This window comes from Mesocricetus auratus, unplaced genomic scaffold (assembly GCF_017639785.1).
Source record: "Mesocricetus auratus isolate SY011 unplaced genomic scaffold, BCM_Maur_2.0 Super-Scaffold_100676, whole genome shotgun sequence".
Lineage (NCBI taxonomy): Eukaryota > Metazoa > Chordata > Mammalia > Rodentia > Cricetidae > Mesocricetus > Mesocricetus auratus.
In genome coordinates this window covers 54,786,201-54,802,628 of record NW_024429266.1, presented here as the reverse complement: position 1 = coordinate 54,802,628, position 16,428 = coordinate 54,786,201, and the positions used below count along the sequence as shown (strand labels likewise).

The window sequence follows — 16,428 nt, the reverse complement described above, 5'->3', positions numbered from 1 at the left end:
TGGAAAATCTGGAAGATGGAAAATTCAATGCTGTTTCTCAGGGTGTTGTTCCTTCTCCTCAAGAAAACTGAATACTATTTCTACTTTTAAAGTGTTTGAGGGATAAGTAGTTATTGCTTCAAAGTCTACATGACTATTACCAGTCACAGCCATGAGTTGGTGACCAGGAAATGAGGGGCAAGACTGGGATTTCCCCTCCACTCTGCAACTAGAAGGAGTTAACAGGATTGTGAGTACAGGATCTGGTAAAACCATGACCTTTGACCTCGTTAGACCCTGAAAACTTTTTTTGTGTGTGGTGGTGGGTTATACATAAATAACATCTTTTTAAGTCGTTAAAACAACTGTCTCTTAAAAAGCAATTCGATTGCGTATCGGAGACACTTACTGACAACGGGACATTTGGGGACTTGTCTGGTGTGTTGCAGGGCTTCTGCTTCCTAACTGCAGAGATCCACATCTGACTTGGCATTGCACAGCCACTAAAATAAGATCCTTGATGAAAGGAAAAAGGCTGAACGACTACTAAGGGACTATAGCCACACAGCACAAAGTACTGCAGGGATGAGCTGCTCCAATATCTTAGATAGACACGGCTACTTTAAGCTGTTCCTTCTAGCTCCTTATCTTCCCCTCCTATAGCAATGGGCTGGCACTCAAAATTGGCAACAGTCCATTCAAGTAGCCAAAAGAGGTGACGGTCACTGTTGGTCGTCCTCGAGAAGAGGAAGGCAGTGAGTCCCCAAGTGGGTCATGTGGAGGCATGAGTTTGCACTAGTGGGGGAAGGGCAAGAACTCTGGAGTACTGCAGAGGAAATGGCCTAGGTCAGGAAATTGATATGCAAATAAATTCTCATACTGCTGTAGAGTGACTCAGCTTGTGTTCCTCCTGCAAGAGCTGCATATGGGGAGAAAGGCCTGTGCCTATGCCTAGGCTTCATGGAGCTCCCCAAGTGGGAACTCTGCAGAATAGGGAGAATTTGCCCTAGACCTGTCACACAGCCTCCCAAGGGAGAAGCCACTGCTTTGAAAACCTTAGAAGTTGAACTTGGTCTCCCCATAAACCAACCCGTTGCTCACAGAAGGCCTCTGAGGTGGCCACAGTGGCTGCAGCATGGGCTGGGAGAGCCTAAAAGATGGCTGAGAGGGGGTGCACACTTCCTCCACACACCATCTCTTCTTGAGGGTGCTCAGTTGTCACTACCAGTTAGAGCAGGCAAGCCTAGGCTCAAGCATCTAGTTTAGGCAGGCATACAGAGAACAGACACACCAAGACAAAGATAATTTCTTCATACCTTCATCTCTTCTTCCATTTCTGACATCTTCCGTTCCAATGCTCGCCTCTCCTGTTTAGAAACAATGAGCTTGTTGAAAAGACAATGGCCAGGACGCAATCACAAAGCTACCTCCCACGTCACACCGTCAGTAGCTTCATAGTCTCGGGGTCTGTCTAGACTGGGACAAACCTTTCTCCACATGTACACTCTCTGCCCTGCTACCATAGGATGGAGCTACTTCACCGATGAGATTCCTATCCTCTAAGTCTTCTATCAGACATTGGAAGATACAGGGACGGCAACCTAATAGACAAGCAGACCAAGATGCTGAGTTATTCCTTGCAAGTTAAAGTTTTCAAATGACTGCAGGTAATGAGGACCCTTGCTGTAGAAACAAAAATCCATCGTCTTAGTAGTACTCCACCTATGTTCTTTATGATGGGGACACATGGTCAGCGGGAAAGTAGACATTGCTGGCTGCCAGTTTCTCCACCTCCCACCCCCATTTCTCTCCCAGCCAATTACTCTTAATTTAGCCTGAACTCAATGAGATGCCTTTAATTAAATGAAATACCAAGAGGTAGAAGCCAAGGGAATGAATGTAAAACTAAGCTTTTTCCAAATTAAACAGACAATAAGAAAGATGGTAACATACTATATTCTGAGAGTCAAATTGGAATTAGGGTTCATCACTAAATCTAACTGAGTTTTCCAATCCAAGAACATCAAGTCCCAGACAAACATCTAAGTACAGCTGGGACCAGGGTAGGAATTTGACCAGAATGCCCCCCACCAGAGGGCTGATGAAGGCTGATTCTCAGGTTTTAAATCATAACACCTAAATCAATGGCATGGGCTCTTGATGAAAAACTTCCTTTAAAAATGTTTATTTGTGTGTGTGTGTGTGTGTGTGTGTGTGTGTGTGTGCGTGTGCGTGCACGCACATGTGCACCATGGTATATGCATGGAGGTCAGAGAACAGTTTCTCCTTCCACCATGGGTTCTGCTAACTGAAGTCAAGTTGTTAGGCTTGTGTATATGAGCATGTCACCTCACTGGATATCTCTTTATCTTTTGAGATTAGGTTTTGTTATGTAGCCGTGGATGACCTGGAACTCACTCCGTAGTGTAGGCTGGTCCTGAATTTGTGACAAATGTGGGGGTTAGAGGTTTGAGTCACCATGATCAGCCAAGACCTTCCTTTCTGTCTAAGGTCATGGAAAGGGCAGAAAGCCGTTAGACCTGTGTACATGTGTAAATAACCACGTATCTTACAGCTCTCTGTATGTATGCAGTTTTGAAGGAAGAAGAATGCATGAGATGACTTCCCAAGACTCCTTCCCACCCTAAAACTGGTGTGTTCAAAGTAACCAACTATATGAGGAGGCCAAAAGGACTGGTCATCAAATCACTGTCCAGAGCCAGACCCAAAACAAATTATCATTAAGCTGGGAATGGAATGTTGCAGAGCTCCCCGTTTCTTAAGATGAACTTTTTCCACTGGCACAAACAACAAAGTTAGAGAAGGTCAAAAGAAGACATGCAACAGGCAGCCAAGGAGATGTGCATACCCGTTTCTCCATCTCTAGCACCGACGAGCGGTCAGAGGTCTTCTCTTGTTTCTGCTGTGTGAACAGAAGGGAGACACTTGTTATTGAGGCTCTTTCACATGTAGTAGGAAGCCCAGTTTTGCTCTGGTTCATCTCCAGACATCCAGAAAGAGACAACAGAGCTCTGGGCTTTTCCTTTTAACAAGGGCCTCAGCAAACAGACTGTGGAAGATTGCTAAGCCCAACACTTGCCTTGAACAGTATAGAACAGTATGCAGGGTGGCCACTGGGGAGTGGAAGGAAGGAATAGTCCTTGAAGTCCAACACGTGAACGGATGCTACTCACTGTACTGCCTCTCACCTTCCCTCACCTTCAGACAACAAACTCCAATACTAATTACTTTCTTACTGAATCACCTGCCCTGCCTTCCTTAAAGGCTGGAAATCCCCTGACCTTAGTGCCTGAACCCTGTGGCACTCCTGCAAAGAAGCGCTTTCCCTGCCACTTCTGAGCACCAAGGCCATTTTCTTTCTAGTGTGGTCTAGACAGTCTTCTCAGGCAGCTTCTGGCTGACTGAACAGAGCTGTTCCACTTTTATCTGTTTGGTTTCCTTCTTAATCTGTTAACAAGATTTTACTTGAATAAAGGCTTTACAATATATATTTAGATCATCACTGATATTTTCAATTTCAATCCTTCAGAGGAGTCAGGAATGGAGGAACCTGCAAGTGTCCTTTGGTCTTAAGCATTATAGGACTGGGTGGAATTTTGTATATTCAATAGGCATTTGATGAGTAAAGAATGATTCTTCTATCTTGTCTAGCACCATGCCCAGACATTTGCAATACATGGGGACATTAGGCTGGTCCTGCAGAAGGTTCCCTCCCCACCCCCTCCTTTTCTCTCCTCCTCAATTACTGAACAGTTGACACTAACAATAAAACTTGGAATTCTGGCTCTCATCCTAGACGTTCCCCTTCTGCTCTGAAGGTCACGGCTGTCTGCCTCTACACTGCATCTGCCAAGGCAGAAAGGACAGAAGAAACTGCATAGTAGATTTTGGAGTTTGTGTCTTCCTTCATCTCTTTCCTAAGCTTGACAAGCGGGAGGATTTTGAGATTTACAAAGTTCAGAATACAAAGAACTAGTTTGTTTGCTTCTTTAATTTTAAATTATAACTCCCTTGACTTTTAGTCGACCTTTTATGTAAAATGCTGCATGTGTCCATGTGGGAACTGTCTCCAAACAAATGCATGAGGCTGACAGCCCCCGCCCCCTGGCCTGCCCATCCTACCAAACATCTCCATTTTTGGTAAATAGAGACTTGGTTGTAGTACCATCATTTCTTTCTGAGCTTCAAATAGCTTGCATTTGGTAAGTATATTAAGTATATCCCGGCATACCTAGCAAAGCGGCTGGCTGGTAGGCAATGCTGCCCAGTGACTAGGAAAGGCTAGTTCTATTCTGACGTTCTGTGTGGGTCACTCTGCACAGCTTGAAGGCTGCTGTGACCTCACAGGCTGGGAGAAAAGCAAGACCTCCATGAGTTCAATGGGCTAGCATCAGCAGTTCTGGCTGAGGAGAGGGTCACACTGCTTTCATGGGGCTGCCCTGTATGTTCTTGGTGGATGCAGCTTCAGGGCTGCACTTAGTTCTAACTGATGCCCATATGGAAGCTATTCAGAACCAAGACATACTGCCCAGCTTAGTAATGCAGAGGGGAACGTGACCAAGCTTACTTAGCTCACTCTCCACTTACGGCAGGGTTTAATTGTGTTGTGAGTTTTTCTTCTTGTTTCACAACATGGCTTTACACCTAGTATGTGTTAGCTGTAGGTCTCACAAGGTCCAGTAAGAGCCATGTTTAGTTCTTGTCACCCTCATGCTCCCCTGTGTATCTCATGTAAAAGGGGTTATAATAAGATGCTAAGAAAGAGGGCATTCAACCCCTCCCCCACCACATGCCACATGCTTGTAACACCATGAGCCTATAATTTCATTTTTGCTTTTGGATTATATCATATTTCCAGATTAAATAGCCCCTCTGGTTTTCATTTCATATCCTTGTAAAGAGCCCTTTTTACCTCAGTTCTGCTTTTGAGATACTTAGTCCCCAGGCGTTCTGGGAAGGCAATAACTCAAGGCTTCCTTTTAACACTGCAATAACCCAAGACAGGCTGCTGCAGCTTCAACTGCAGGGCTTGTCTCATGGCAATGAAATCACTAGCTAGCAGCCTCCCAAGCTTTGTGTAACTCAATCCGGCCTTGCAGTAAGGGGGGTGGGGAATTAACCCACTCATTCTACCACTATTTCTGTAATGCCAAATGGGGGAACACTTTGGATCCACGGTGCAATCCTCCTGAAACCTAATCTGGAACCACTTCACTCCTGATTGTAAAGAAAACAATGATTTGGGGGCCCTGTTTGGGGCCCTCTGTACTTGGGTACAGTGTTCTGCTTATTTTGCTCCAGCAGGTGAGATGCTGAGGAACAGGACAGGAGGAACTATCTAGCACTGCCCCAGTACTGACCTGACTTGTACAGTGTAGTGAGAAGTTATGTTAAATATTAATTACTAGCATTCATAACATCAGTAAGTTGTTCAGGGAACTTAACTGTCAGTTTTCAGTTAAATTAAAGATCCACTTAACCCAAAAACCTTAAAATTAGGCTCTATAAAACTTTCATCTGATTGGCTCTGAGGAAGTGCTACTTTGAGTCTAGCTCACAACTGCTTCCAGGATACCCACTCTGTCTCCTTAAGAATGTCCCTGCCACCGCTGCTGTACCCTGCCTCCCCTTACCTGGGCCATCTTCTCAAGCTTGGATTTTATATCAGCTAGCTCTAGCTGGGCCTCCTGAAGTTTTGTTTTCAGTTTTTGGTTTTCGGTCAGGGCGCTCTCGTAGAGCTGTGAAGGGAACAGAGCCAGGTCACTGCATGGGCTCCCAGTAGTAGAACTCATACTGTCTGCTCCACGCTACCAAGGTCAGCTGGGTGGAGAAGAGGAAGGCGGTCATGGAGAGTCACTGCTCTTTGGCATCCAAATGGCATGATCTGGATGGCAAGGAGAAAGCTGACACTCCAGTGACAGTAGGGCTAAACTCTGGGAGAAAAACCAGTCACCTATTCCTCCCACATGGTCTCTCCACTGCTTAAAGTGCAGCTTCTAGACAAAACAGACTTATTGTTTCTGGAACCAGTGTGTTGATTTTTGTCAAATTCTGCATAACCAAAACATCAACAAAGAAAAATTTCTTTAACCAAATGTTATCTCAAATACCTGGAAGGAATGTTTTCAAAGTCTAAAGAGCAAGAACCAAGAGAAACTGGATGTAAATAACTTAACTCCTCTCTAAGCCCAGAGAGATGGATGATAATGAATTTTTAAAAACTAAGACCAAAAAGCATTTGGTTGATATTCAAAACACCTTATTAAAAGCACATGTTTCTTAAAAAATAAGCCTAACCAAGTAATTCTCATGGGCTCAGACATACAACATTATGCTTTTTGCTCTTCTTTTTTTTTTTTTTTTTGTTTTTATGAGACAGGGTTTCTCTATATTGTTTCGGAGGCTATCGGTCCAGCCCGGCCTCAAACTCACAGAGATCCGCCTGCCTCTGCCTCCCGAGTGCCGGGATTAAAGGCGTGCGCCACCAACGCCCGGCAGCTTTTTGCTCTTCTTAAAATAGTAAATTCCTTACTTTCCCCCATACTTCTAAATATTTGATTCTAGGTATATACTTATTGCAATAAAAACAATATATAAAGAATCATTAGTGAGTAGAGAGGTAAAGCAAATAATTAATTGTATTCCTTATTAGAATTTTGTTCATTTTTTTTTCCTATTGGGGAAAAGCTAGTAGGTTTATACATCATAAGCTAAGAACAGGAAACCAGGAAAGAGATCCTACTTTTTTGTAATCCCTGTTGCTGTCCTCTTCTACCCGGCTGGTCAGGCTGGCTAGGCGAGCCTCTCGGGCCTCCCGACGGGCTCTTGCTGAGGCACGGTCACTGTAGGAATCACTGCTGGTTGGGTTACTGCCTCCTGACTCCAACCTATAAGACAAATGTTGAAGATAAAAGTTGTTCTTGAGAACACTGTGTGTGTGAGTGTGTGTGTGTGTGTGTGTGTATTAATAAAGCCTAAGCTAGTCTGTGCCTTTTCTAGGAGGTATTGGAGAGCTCTGGCCAGAAACTGGCCTTCCGTGAATCTCTTAGCCATTGTGCCACCTCTCATGGCCACACTGCACGAGTGATGAGCACACGAGCAGGCAGGCAGCTTGGGAGAGAGGCCACCATTTGCCAAGAGTAGAGCTCACTTGAAAAACTGGTGGCTTGGACCCATGTGCTGCTTTACACCTTTGAGCTTTCAAGTTAATTTGGAGTTGAATAGATTCCCTAAAGAGTGTACCTTTAAGAGTCAAAGTTTCTTGGGCCTGAAGGGCTCTTGGAAAATGATTATAATGAAGTGCCAATGAATCAGAAACATATGGGCTTGGAGAGTGAGCCAGCGGGGAAGACAGGGGAACAGCAACCATGGCAAGATGCTTGGGTTTGCGGGTGCACAACAGGTTTGCTGGAGTCAAATATCCTCAAGCAACCCATTTTCTCTCCTGTATCCACATCAATACTTGTGATTGTAGCTAAGATTTCTACATCTTCTGGCAAGTGAACTTCTAGAACTGCTGGTGGCTTTGCTTCTAGACTGCTACGTGTGTGTGGTCTGAGAAGTCTCTTGCTAACTACCAGTTTAGTGTCCTAGTGTCGGTCTAGCCCTTCACCGCAGCTCTATTTCCCTCGGCTTTGCTCTTTGTTCACCAGGTGTAACACCTATCAAAGTGCTGTGTACAAACCAGACTTCCAGAGCACTGACGCCTGAACTCCTTGGTTTGTGCCATCTTAGAAGCTCCTGCAGAAGCTGCTGGCAAAGCTGCAGGAGCTGGTAAGGCAGAGAGGGCAGTAACAGCCAGGGCAGTGCAGCAAGAGTAAAGTGGTAGCTGCAAAGGAAGCTGGGGCCACTGTTAGAGAGGCCAAGACTTGTGTTCTCAGCCTCCCCACCCCTGTTCATGGAAATCTTTACATGATGATTTTTCTGACTACAGAAGCAATACATTAAGTAATACCAAAGTGTCTACCCCATAATCTTGTCCAAGAAATAACTGCTATTAACAGTAGGTTTCATATACTTCTGGAATGTCAAATGCCAAAATGTTAAAAAAAATTCCCATAAAGCTAGATAACACCTACACTGTCCAACTCCTACTCCCTGTATTTATGATTCTCTGGGAATGTTACCATGTAAGTAAAAATATACGTCCTTAAAAAAATGACTATACAGTTCATTCCATGGCTATCTGGTAATTTAACCAAATTTCAGGTGATAGAAACATTGCTATTAGTGTATCGATTAGCAATACTAAAAGGTGCAGATTTATTTATAAGCCTTAGTACAGCTGGTGGTTTTCTGTTTGAGACAGGGCTTCATACCACACAGAATGGCCTCAAACTTGCTATGAGGAAATAGTATTCTTGTGATCCTATTTTAGTATTTTAAGCCACTAGGGAGATGTGCAGTTATTCAGTACTGTTGTCTCTGGATGGCTAGTCACACTTTGTTTATTAAGGCAAACAACTTTCTCCATTCTCTTGTCAGGCCCCGAGATAATGCTCTTACACATTATGGCTTTTTACAAATGTCTAACACATCTCACAGTTTTTTTCTCTTCACTTTTTATCTGTCTATAGTAACTCTTTTTAATTTAAAAAGCATCAATGGTCTCTTACTTTTATTTAGTTGTTTTTGAAACAGGGCTTCACATCGCCAAAATTGGCCTAGAAATTCCTACGTAGTCCAGGCTGGCCTTGAACTCTTGATCCCTCCTGCTTCAGCCTTCCCAGTGCTGGGATTAGAAGTATGAGTCACCATGCCCAGCTATTTACAGTTATTTTTTTTAAAAGCAATGATGTAAAATTATATGTAATGGAACTTGGCACTTTATAATCTTTTGGGTACTGTTTGGGAAGGTGTTTCCTATATATAGATAATAAAATAACATCTTGTACTATTTTTGTAGAAAGGGCCTTTCTCTTTTTAAAAATGTAACTATTGGAAATATATTTCTGTTGGTTTTTTAGTATGAATTGAAGGAAGGATGTATTTTCTCAAAACAAACTAATCAAAATAGTTCATTTTCTCAATCACTAAGTCTGTATCCACCCATGAGATGAAAACTCACATCACACACAGGACTTTTAAAGGTGCTATGAATTGTTTTGGCAATCTCTGTTTATTTGCATGTATGTGCACACATGAGTGAGCGTGGAGGTCAGAGGACAGCTATGAGGAGCTGGTTCTTCCCATCTACCATGCGCGTCCCAGGATCCCTCTACTAGCTGAGCCATCTCACCAGCCCCTCTGTCTTTATTCTGGAAGTAGTACTTCAGTATTCTAACCATGAAAAGTTTATGCCATATTCTGAAGTCTGTAGAGAAAGAATCCTTCAATGTGGCCACGGTAACATAGCTGAATCCTTTAAAGATGAGTTTATGGCAAAATACTACTCTTTGACTAAGTCATTTTATGTTACTTTGTTAAGTAAATTAATTTTTTGGCTGGTAATTGGTGAGAGGGTAGACAGAAGAAGAATACATAAAATCTTAGCATATATTAACAAGATAGAGCTAGTTCAACTTCCAAACAGGTTATGAGATCAATTTGCCCTGTGCCATCCTAGAACTACATCTGCTCTCTCTACCTACCTCCTCTTAATTTCTCCATCACAGGAATAGTGAAAATAGGATTCATTTAGTTCCAAAGTTGCTATTATTTTTATTTTCTTTTTTAGGAAGATCAGTTTTATAAGATAGATACTATGTGAAAAATTATAGAGGTATTTATTTATTTAAGTAATTGCAAAACAGGCTTTTAGTTCATGTGATGAGCTATTCACAAGCACTGTTTAGATATGAGATAGATGGTTGGGTTCACTATAAAATGACAATATCATTTCAATCTCAACTCAGGGTTCCACTTGGCAATAACCCTGTCTTCTGAACTATCAGATTGGGTTAACTGCCCCTTCCCTGCATCCACAATACCTGCCTGCACGTCTAAATGGCACTTTCTGTGTCCCTCTGAAAGGATTTGTTGCTCCAGTAGATTGTAAACTAACTGCAGGTAAGGTCAAGGCCTGGAACTGATGCTTCAGGACAATTCACCCGTTGGAAATATACAAGGGGAAGGGGAAGGAGCGGATCTGGTGGCAGTAAGGTGAGTTGAAAGCTGTTCTATAATACTGGGCAAGAAGTAAGTCTGATTTATTGTGGTGACTGAGGAAATGAAAAGGAAGGCTATGAAGAACACTACTAAATATTATATGACACTAAATGTAACTAGACATGCATTCACTCACAAGAATTAAGCATGCATATAAAACAGAATTCTTACCTAGAAAGTCTTTCATGCTAGAGAAAGGAGACAAAAACAAAAAAGAAAAAGAAAATAGCATTAGCAAGAGACTATATTTCCATCATAAATGTACTTTTCAAGTCTGATGTCTCAACCTCGCAGTGGAGATAGGAGTTGCTAAACCATGAAGGGAAGCAACTGGACTGACTGTGAAAAGGCCACTTAGCTCTAACCCACACTTCTTTACATCCTCTGACTCACCGGATCCAAGGCTCTGGAGACAGCACTTTCAAACTGGCAGACCCCAAAACACAGTGATCAAATGCTTCCCTCTCCATCAACTAGACAACCAAGCTGTGCCTCAGGAGTGACTGTCATTCGCTTTTGGTGACACTGAAGTGTGCAATTCATCCTATTAATCTTCTTAAGTTTCCAACCACCCGAGCCTTCCCTGAGTAAACACTGCAATTTATAAATACTAAAGCTCAGGTCAGTTCCTGGCTTCCACTAAGATCTACAGTGCAGGTGAAAGAATGAGGGAGCTGTGAGGAGGAGGGAAAGTTCCATCCTAGTCCCTAGATACTGCTAAGAACTTAATAAGGATAATAAAGTATTTTGAGATCTCAGAAGAAAAGAATTTCATAGATGCAAGCTATAAGTTTAATTCTTGCTTAAAAAAAAAAAGCAACAGTGAGTACTATGTCCGCATCTCCCATTAAAAAAAAAAAGTTATAAATGACCTTTGTCCTTCTATCCTTTCATAAAGAGAGAACTCAGGCAAGCAAGCATTTACTTGATTTATGAGTCTATTTACTCCCTCCTTTGAGATGTTAAGAGTCACAACCCAAAGGTCAGACAACAGAAGAATGAACGAAGCAGTGCGCGGTGATCTACAAAAGGAAGAGGAACCCTTAAACTGGGAGCAGCACACACTACACCGCTTTGCTAAATCTCCAGAAGTCACTGCTGTGTCAGCTCAGGAATATAGCAGTCGGATGCATCACACCCTCAAGTCGTACTGGGAGTGTAGTGAGCACATCTCAAAGGTGGCTTTCTATGGAACTCCTCTTCAAGTCAAGAGTTGTATTTAAAATGGTCACAAGCACACATCCTAATTGTGTGGGTTCTTTTTCTGTGGCTATGGAATAGAGATATCTTCTATGGGTCTTTAACAAGCTCCCAGGCAATTCTATGGTGTATCTCTAGTTAAGTACTATCGGACTAAACATACACTTTATTTATTTTATTGTGTATGCATGTGTGTGTGCATGTGTGCCACAGCACAGCACAGTGTGGAGGTTAGAGGTGAGTGGTTAGGAGACAGAGTTTTCTCCTCCTTCCATTTGGGTCCTGGGAACTGAACTCATATCATCAGGCTTGACAGCAAGTATCTTTACCCATGTAATGATCTCACCTTAATGAACATTTAAACATGGAGACAGGGTCCTGTGGTGAGACCTTGCTTGTACAAATAAAGCCTGTCTGAAGATCAGAGAATGGAGTTTGCCACTAGCTAACTATAGAGTTCTGGAGGTCTGTACAGACAGACAGGAAGTGAGATGGCTGAGTGGGAACAGCCTCAAACTACTTTAGCCAGGATTTGAAACAAGCCCTGCACTGGCCCATTACGCAGAGACTGGATAACAAATGATACAGCTTTTTAGGATCCCCTAAGGGTGCCGTCATCACCAGACACCAGGAAGCAACTTTAAGAACACAACGCCCCCATTCCCAAGAGGTGGGGTGGGTGGTTTTTGGTCACTCATTGGATTATAGATATTTGTCATTGTTTAGGGGGATTGGTTACAAAATGTTGTTGGCTATGATCAGGAAGAAACTTGAACAAAGAAGATTACATTCCAGGTTTTTGTTTTGAAAAAAAAAAAAGAGGAATAATACAGATGATAGGATAAAAAGGGTAGATTATTGAATCTATTCTGAAAAGAAAAAATGGAGGATAAATATATGATAAGAATATGAATCCACTCTTTAAAAGCAACTACTAGTTTTAAATATTTTACATTGGATTGGATTTGTATATACTGTATACAAATGTTGTATAGATACAAATTTGAGATTAAATTTGCTAAAACATACTGTACATACATTTCTAATATTGTTCAAGATATTGTATCTATACAGCTCATTTAACAATGTAATCTATATTTCTAGTCCTTAAAAGTTATTTTTAACTATATAGGATAATAAGGAAATGTAATTTAGTTATTAGTCAACTATTACAATAGAACTTGGAGTCACATTAGGTATGTTTACAAGGTCAAACAGATATTTTAGAAAGACAGGTTATCTTCAAACACTTCAGAGATTTACAGAATATAGCATTTAACATGTTTTAATAATATAGGTCTTTTTTATGACAATGAGACATGTTTGCTCCTGATAGTACCAATCTACATCAGAAAAGATGATGGGCATTGAAGAAACTCCACGTGGAGTTTACTTTCTTTGCAGCAAAGGTAAGCCACTGGGCAAGAAAATGCCCTTGCCTCAAATGCTGACAGTATGTTGTCCAAATTGGACAAACAGGACACCAAAAAGAGTGACTGCAAATCTTGCCAAGACTCCAGCTTCACAGAAGTGTCTGTCATATATGCTAGGCCTATAGGCTGAAGATGGATGCCCCAATATTGCACCTTGGTGACTGTCCAGGCAGCCAGCTGTTTCTGTCATTTCTCACATTTTTCTTGGAAGTTGCACTGCTCACACTTCCTGCTTACTCAGTTCATATTGTTTCCTTCTTGGGTCTCTGAGGGAGTTGAATACTAGGTAGTACAGTTATAGTTTTCCTTGTTTATCAGACTCAATAAAGAAACTCACTGAAGATGTGTTGAGTGTAATAGGTTTGAAAGACATTAAGAAGATAACTTGATAACACAAATTAGAAAGTAAATTAGGTACAAGACTTTGGATTCATCAAGAAAGAATTGATAATGGGAGTATTTTCTCTGAATTTTTCAAATGCTAATGGACTAGACATTGTTAATATAGTTTTTGCTGTTATACAAATTGTATATATTTTTCTTATATTAGTTATAACCTTTATTTTTAGACAAAAAAGGGGGATATGTGCTTGTATACAAATAAAACCTGTCTGAAGATCAGAGGATGGAGCTTGCTACTAGCTAACCATAGAGATCTGGAGGTCTGCACAGACAGACAAGAAGTGAGATGGCTGAGCGGAAGAGGATATAAGCTGGAAGAAACAGGAACTTGTGCTCTTGTCTGCTGAGATGCTAAGGAGGTAAAGGTGGCTTTGGCTTGCTCCTTCTTCTCTCTAATCTCTTAGACCAATTAAGAACTCCTTTTTACAGGGCCCACTTTGAGGTTAGAGGGAAACATGTAGAAAAGTTTATAGTATATCTGTAACATTCTCATAGACTTGTAATTTTTTTGAGAATTCTAAAATTTAGAAATCTGTAATTATGACATTTTTTTCTTTTCTTACATTTATATATCTGTTTTTGTTGTTCTGTTTTGTTTTGACAGGGTCTGGCCACAAACTCGAGTTCTGGGATTAAAGGTATAACAGCCAGCTATAATATACTTACATAGGGTTTTTAACAAATCATATCTATATCTGTATCCCTTAAGTTCATGGACCATCAACATTGTCAAAGTTTTCCTCTTCAGCATTAAATATGACAAGAACAACATCAACAGCAACAAAACCAGCAGGTAAAGGCCACTAAGTCTGACTACCTGATTTCAATTCCACATTGTAGAAGGAGAGAACCAACCTCAAAAAGTTGTCCTATGGCCTCTACATCAATGCTGTGGCATGTGGACACACACACACACACACACACACACACACACACACACACACACACCATTTTTCTTTAAAATTTTTTTTTATCACCTCTCTATGTAACGGTGTCCTAAGAGCCCAGCATATTACTCTATGTGAGTGTCCTAAGAGCTGAGTATGGTGGCACAGGTCTGTAATCACAGACATTCAGGAGGCTGAGGCAGGAAGATCACATGACCAGAGGCTTTTGTGGGCTACAGAGTGAGTTCAAGGCCAACCTGGGCAACTTCGTAAGATCTTGTCTCAAAATAAAAAGAAGTCAGGGCATACAGCTCAGTGTAGCACCTGCTTAACATGTGCGAGATCCTAGCTCCAATTCTCAGAATGGGTGGGGGTGGAGGTGGGGGTGTTGAGAAGTGAGGGTGTTGGCTATGTACATTCACGAGCTTTGTGGGAAGATCAGCCTTACAGCACATAGGTGAGCTAAAGTCTACCACCCAGGACAACATTAACTGGGACTTAACAAATACTTGTGAATAACTGAGACTAAACGTCATACTGTCAAATGTGAAGAGACTGTTTTGCACTTAAAGCATATGGTATGCAGTAGAGCTTTGTGGGAGGGGTCCAGAGAAAGAGGCCTAGCTGGTTGCATGACAAGCCAGGAGAATACTGTGAGCACACTTCGTGAGCTTGTCTGGAGCACAAGGGGGAGACCATGTGAATGTGTGCTGTGGAGGCAGGCAGTAATTCTGGGTTCCAGTTAAGAAGCTTCTACAAAGATGAGACCTGAGATGATGGTAGACAAATACATGTATGTTTACAAATGCCCACAGTTTCAACAATGACAGCGGATTGTTATAGTGAGTGCTTTAAAGTCTTAACTTACCTGAAATTCACCCATTATCTTGTTCCCAGTTAACATCCTTGGCGCTGACAAGGCCAACGTGGTAAGTTCTAGTGACAAGAGCTGTTTATGTTTCTAAGTGTGATATCCTTGTCTGGTTCTAGGGTCTAATTTCTACTCTTCTACCAATGAAGCTTAAGCAAGTAACTACTATCCACTGGTAAGAGTTACATGTGATCACTAGGTGGGGAGGAAATGCATTCCTCTTTCCTCCTCTATTCTTCTGTTACAGGGACACCGTGTTGATACTGATGCTTGTTAGTGCAGTGAAGCTCTCTCAGTGCCGCTCATCCAGGGACAGCCTTTAGACAACTGCATGCAAATGGGAGCAGTGTTCTGCGGTCTCTCCAGACAGGCCTACACTTGAGTTTACATGTAAGGAATGACTTGCTTGTAAAGGAAGTAACTGGCTTTGCACTTTTTGTTTTGTTTTCCAAGACAGGATTTCTCTGTATAGCCCTAGCTGTCCTGGAACTCCTCCTATAGACCAGGCTAACCTGGAACTCACATAGATCTGCCTGCCTCTGCCTCTGCCTCTTGATGCTGGATGTGCGCCACCAATGCCTGGGTGGCTTTAGGCTTCATTCTATTGGAACTTAAGCAGAGTATGCACATTCAAGGGTCTAATTAACTTTCTAAGAGGTCAGGTCTGTTTACTAAAATTTGGTCTCTCAATTGGAAATGCCCCCCCCCCCCACATCTAGGTCCTTCTTTGTAAATATTCTGTTGTAGAATAAGATTTAATGACATCTTCAGCTCTAATTTCTGCTGGGTGAACTCTGGCACCCATCTCTACAAGATTAAAAAGTGTCTTTCCCCATTAGAAGAGGGAAATTAGAATTTTTATTCTTTATCAATCTTTGCAACTACATATAATAAAGCATGCTAATCATTTCCATTGATTTACCCCATAAGAACGACATGTAATTAGCTTTTTTTTCCATTTAGAAAGTTCTAGAATCATGATAAAATATTCCCCATCATCACATCCAAGGAAATTTCTCGACAATTATTTGACTACATAGTATGGCTGTGTATACTATATAGTCTCCAGTAAGGATGCTGATGTAAAATGCAAATACTTAAAAATGGAGAGATAGCTCAGTAGTTAAGAGCACTGACTGCTCTTTCAGAGGATCCTGGTTCAATTCCCAGCACTCAAATGGCAGCTTACAACTGTCTGTAACTCCAGTTCCAGGGGACATGACATCCTCACACAGACATATATGCAGGCAAAACACCAATGCACATAAAATAAAATAGATAAATTATAAAAGGTCTTTAAAAAAACAGAAAATCATAAAGAATAGGTTAGTACTGTCAAGAAATAGCCAGATTCCATGGGGTTAGTTTTCCCACAGATGGGAGAGCATGTGAGAAAGGTGATGCCAGTGGTGATGGCCACAACAGTTCTTGCCCCTCAACCTTCCTACGGATGCTTCTGACAGATGCCCATCCAAGAAGCTGATGGATGACACTCTTACCTGCTTGGAACACTACAAGCTAATAATAT

General features: G+C 41.7%; 1 protein-coding gene across 6 annotated transcripts in view; it reads right to left on the bottom strand.

Annotated features, from left to right (window-relative positions):
• Positions 1–16,428, bottom strand: part of Ppp1r12b (protein phosphatase 1 regulatory subunit 12B) — a 210,386-nt gene that overhangs the window by 16,093 nt on the left and 177,865 nt on the right. For all 6 annotated transcript variants that reach the window (XM_040737408.1, XM_040737401.1, XM_040737402.1 and 3 more), the window contains 5 exons: positions 10,279–10,295; positions 6,743–6,887; positions 5,634–5,738; positions 2,849–2,902; positions 1,296–1,346 (listed from right to left, as the gene is read on the bottom strand). In XM_040737408.1, coding sequence (XP_040593342.1) covers positions 1,296–1,346; positions 2,849–2,902; positions 5,634–5,738; positions 6,743–6,887; positions 10,279–10,295 — 372 coding nt within the window. The remainder of the gene's footprint in view (positions 1–1,295; positions 1,347–2,848; positions 2,903–5,633; positions 5,739–6,742; positions 6,888–10,278; positions 10,296–16,428) is intronic.